Source organism: Mytilus edulis, chromosome 7 (assembly GCF_963676685.1).
Source record: "Mytilus edulis chromosome 7, xbMytEdul2.2, whole genome shotgun sequence".
Lineage (NCBI taxonomy): Eukaryota > Metazoa > Mollusca > Bivalvia > Mytilida > Mytilidae > Mytilus > Mytilus edulis.
This window is the reverse complement of record NC_092350.1, coordinates 56,871,655-56,876,582: the sequence shown is the minus strand read 5'-3', so window position 1 is coordinate 56,876,582 and position 4,928 is coordinate 56,871,655. Positions and strand designations below refer to the sequence as shown.

Here is a 4,928-nt window from a genome sequence, read left to right as displayed (position 1 = left end):
TCTCAAATGAATGCATTAATATATGAACACTGCCCAATCCATTGAGTGCTTCCTTTTATGTTATCACTTAATATACGGTCAACGAAATTGTATAAACTGATTTGTAAAAGAGAGAATAGAAATGACGAGAGAAAAAAAGACAACAAACCGGTGTAAATCAATCACCAACACCCGACTCTTCCGCAATTATGAAAGTAAAAGAAACTCCTGTAAGTAAATCTATTTTTAATAATAGAAACCATACAATTGAAAGGTAAACACTCTTAATCAAGATTAAACAGGAAGATTTTTTTAGACATGTTCGCAACAAGCATCTGATTCGTTGATCTATTATAATAAAGTGAAGTCGGCATTGTAAGACCATCACTTGCTGTCAATACCTCTCTATGACGTTGTCCATCAGGGGCGATAACGACAATATTGTTCGAATTGAACCCTACCACGAACACATTACCATCACTATCTACATCAATACCAACAGGATTCTTCAATACGTTTCTATTCCAGAATGTCCATTGTGTTTTGCCTTGTAGATTATAGCATGTAACAGTGTCTGTTTTCCAGTTTGTATGAAATACCTTGTCTTTCAGTGTTGCAATATAGCATGCATCGGGCATTTGTTCTCGGACTATGTCAACTATAGACTCGTCGAACGGATTGAATATTCGTATACCTTTGTTTTCTGCGGAATAAATCATTTTCTTTTCTGCCAGTGCTAAGCCATAGTTATTTGAACCAAGTAAAATTGTTTTCTTGATCTTTCCCTTACCCAAGTCAATAAAGTTGATACTCTGCTTGCGTGATGAACCAGATGTAACAGCCAATGTATTGTCATCACCTATTAAAGCTATATCAAATGCTTGATGCGGCATCTTCACTGTGAAGTCTTCTACTCCTTCGACGTTGCATACATTTATTGTGCAGTTATCGAAACAAGTATAAGCCAATCTACCATCCGGTAGTATGCAACATCCGGTGATTTTTGTATCGAGTGAATTAATGGTTTTGTTTATCTTCAGCTTTATATTTTCAATCGATCTCGATTTAATGGTTTGTACTATAATTTGGGCTTGTTTGGCCTTCTTCTTTGTTAGAATGATATCCATTGGTTTGGTTTCAACATGTACTTCTCCGAAACTTTTGATCTCTGACATGATTTTCTGAATAAAACTATCCATTTTATACGATAGTATATTTTTCTCCGAACCTTTTGCAATCGACGTAAGTAATTGATCTTTGCTATAGACGTCTTCTTCTAATTTCTTCAATGAAAGAAACATTTGAAGGTCCGTTGCGTGTTTTTTTATGTTCGGAATATTTTCCTGATAATCGGCTATTTCTTTTTCATTTTTTTCTAATGATGACAATAGCTGACAAATTTTCGAGTTTTCTTTTTCTTCGACCGCATTTAGTTGTTTTATAAAATCTTCTTGAAGTTTGTCGAGATGGTTATTGATTCTTATTCTGGTCTTCTTAATTTCGTTTTCAATTTCGTTTTTCCTGTCGATGAAAGTAGACAGATTGTCCTTATGATACTGTGTTATTTTCTTTAGATTTTCTGCTATTTCGGCGAATGTTTCCTCTATCTCGCAAAGAGTATTGGAGACTTTAGTATTCTGAATAACGTCGTGTAAATCAACGATATCCCGGCATTCATTGTGGGATTCCACGGTGCATTTGCTGCAGCAAGGACTTTGGTGCTTTCGACAATAAATTTCAAACTTTTTATTGTGTTTGCTACAGTACTGACAGATCTTTAGTACATCTGTTGGTATTTTTTGGTAATCGGTTATAGGTATCACGTTGTGGTTCCTTGACGCCTTTGACAAACTATGATGATCCTGGCATTCTGTACATAGTCCCTCATCACATTCTGTGCACCAGCCTATGGGTGGTTTAGTAATGTGGCGGAGGTCACAGACATCACAACTTAGAGAAGATGTCGCCATACAAACCAAAACTATAAAATAATAATAAGAAAAGCAATGAATAAATAATAAATATGAATTATAGATATTTCTTGATTGACAACATATTTGTTACGTTCGGAGGACGTGTTTTTCAACAGACTATCGGCATACAATGGGAACGAATTGTGCCCCTCTTCTTGTCGACTTGTTTCTTGATTATTATGAGGCTAAATTCATACAGGAACTTATAAGATAGAAGTAAGCAATATCCCTTAACTCTACTTTCCGCTATATAGATGATGTTCTTTCACTAAATAATTCAAAATTTGGTGACTATGTCGAACTCAATCATCTACCCCATTGAACTAGAGATAAAGGATACAACAGATACAGTTAAGTCGGCCTCATATCTTGATTTACATCTAGACATTGACAATGAGGGTCGATTGAAAAAAAAAACCTTTACGACAAAAAAGATGATTTCAGCTGTCCAATTGTGAACTTTCTATTTCTAAGTAGCAACATTCCACCAGCACCTGCATACGGTGTATATATCTCCCAATTGATACGATATTCCTGTGCTTGCATTTCCTATCATGATTTTCTTGACAGAGGTTTGTTGCTCACAAGGATTGGAATTATTAAAACGAGAGTTCCAAATGGTGAAGTTGAAATCATCTCTTCGTAAATTTTACGGACGCCATCACGAGTTGGTTGACCGTTATGGAATAACCGTTTCACAAATGATATCTGATATGTTCCTTACGTCGTAACTACAATCCCCTTCCCTTTCATAAATGTGACCTACCGAATAAGACTTTTTAACGGATTTGTTATCTCATAAGCAACACGACGGGTGCCACATGTGGAGCAGGATCTGCTTACCTTTCCGGAGCACCTGAGAACACCCCTAGTTTTGGGTGGAGTTCCTGGTTTTTATTCTTTAGTTTTCTATGTTGTGTCATGTGTTCATTTTTTTTGTCTGTTTGTCCTTTTCATTTTAGCCATGGCGTTGTCAGTTTATTTTCGATTTATGAGTTTGACTGTCCCTTTGGTATCTTTCGGCCCTCTTTTAAAGTAAAGAATTTTGTTTATAACAGTATGTACACCTTCTGATAATGTTAGTGGTTAAATTAATAATTTTGCAGGTTAAATGAAAAAAAAGTATGGTGTACCACCAATGAAAACAAATGGAATTCTCTGAAGGTTGAACATGTTATATGTCTACGGTCAAACGCAGCGTGGTTAGATAAGCGGGGCGACCTTTTTATTTCTGTTTTCTCTAATTTTAGGCATATTTTTTTTTTTATCTTTTTGTTATATTGTAGAACTCATCATTTTCAATTCTTCGTAGTTTCAAAACTGCGTATGTCTCTAAATGAAACTTAGTTATTGCATGCTTCTTTAAAATTCAGCGTCAAATATTTGATGCATTATTCAGGACGAGAAAAAAATAATTAATTTAGAACTAAACAGTCGACTTGGATCAAACGATTAAAAGCTGTATAAGAATACGCTGTGCCTTACAAAAATATTTCAGCAAAGACCCATGTCCCAAGGTAAGATATTAAATCCCTCCTTTTTCCGCGTTAGGCGAAATTATGTTTCCCATGATAAACACAATTCACTATAATTCTTAAAAGTTACATCGTTGAAATGTTAATGGTGACATTTTGTTTCTCTACTATTACGAACCACCACATTTTGAACTTTTCGGATACAAAGAAATGTATAGGTCACGAAATGAAGCTGATTAAATGATTGTTTCTTTTTTTAATTTTCAGTGGCAAATATTGCATGTATTTTATGCATATAAAGAACTAGAATTATTTAAATACGTTACAATTTCATAGTCAGTCAAACTGAATAACACTGTAAAGAATTATAAACAGGTCTTGAACAAGAAAGAGGTACAACGTATGCCTTACAAAAATAATGTTAATCAAAGACCTACATGTATATCTTAATAAAAGATATTAAAACCCCCTTTTCACAGCAGACGAATTTGTATTGACATGAAGGTTGGAACCTATTAAAAAGTTTAAATCCTCTGCATTTGTTTGCACCCGTTTTAAGTCAGCAATCTAATGTTTAGTGTTTGTCGATTGTTAATGTGGTTCATGGGTGTTTCTTGTTAATTCGTTTTGTAAATAAATTGGACCGTTGGTTTCCCGTTTGAATGGTGTTACAGATATAAAAAAGAAGATGTGGTATGATTGCCAATGGGACAACTGTCCACAAGATACCAAAATGACACAGACATTGACAACTATAGGTCACTGTACGGCCTTCAACAATAAGCAAAGCTCATACCGCATAGTCAGCTATAATAGGCCCCGATATGACAATGTAAAACAATTCAAACGAGAAAACTAACGGCCTTATTTGAATAAAAAAATGAACGAAAAACAAATATGTAACACATAAGCAAACGCCAACCACTGAATTACAGGCTCCTGACTTAGGACAGGCACATACATAAATAATGTGGCGGGGTTAAACATAGAAGTCATTGATGGGTCCCTTTATAGATTCCTGTTAAGTATGAGTTAATGCTCTGTGATGAAGACCGTACTTTGAATTATAATGGTTTATTTTTACTAATTGTGACTTGCATAGAGAGTTGTGACACTCATACCAAATCTTCTTATATCTATAATGTATGGAAAGCATTCCGATTCCTACTGGGTATACATGTATAGTATATCGTTTTACTTTATTCTAATATGGACGTCCTGATTTTCGACGCTTTTATTATTTAAACAATAACTAAAATCTCCTACATTAAATAAATAAATCGAAATATACATCTTCTAGTTAGTGAGGTTATTTTTAGCTGCTTGGAAAATGAATCGGATGTTTAAAAACGCAATACAATAAATATTTAACTGAGACATACACAAATAAATTATAATCAAACGTTCGTTTTTGTTTGTTTTTTGTTTTTTGTATTTTTGTTTGTTTGTTTGTATCATATTTTGAAATATCGTATCAATTAGGAGAGATATACTCCATATG

The 4,928-nt window shown here is 34.2% G+C and overlaps 1 protein-coding gene across 1 annotated transcript; it reads right to left on the bottom strand.

Moving 5' to 3' along the window:
* Positions 1–263: 263 nt before the first annotated feature.
* LOC139483240 (uncharacterized) lies at positions 264–1,949 on the bottom strand. The gene has a single exon (XM_071267271.1). The coding sequence runs from the start codon at positions 1,947–1,949 to the stop codon at positions 264–266; it is 1,686 nt and encodes a 561-aa protein (XP_071123372.1).
* Between the last annotated feature and the right edge of the window lie 2,979 nt (positions 1,950–4,928).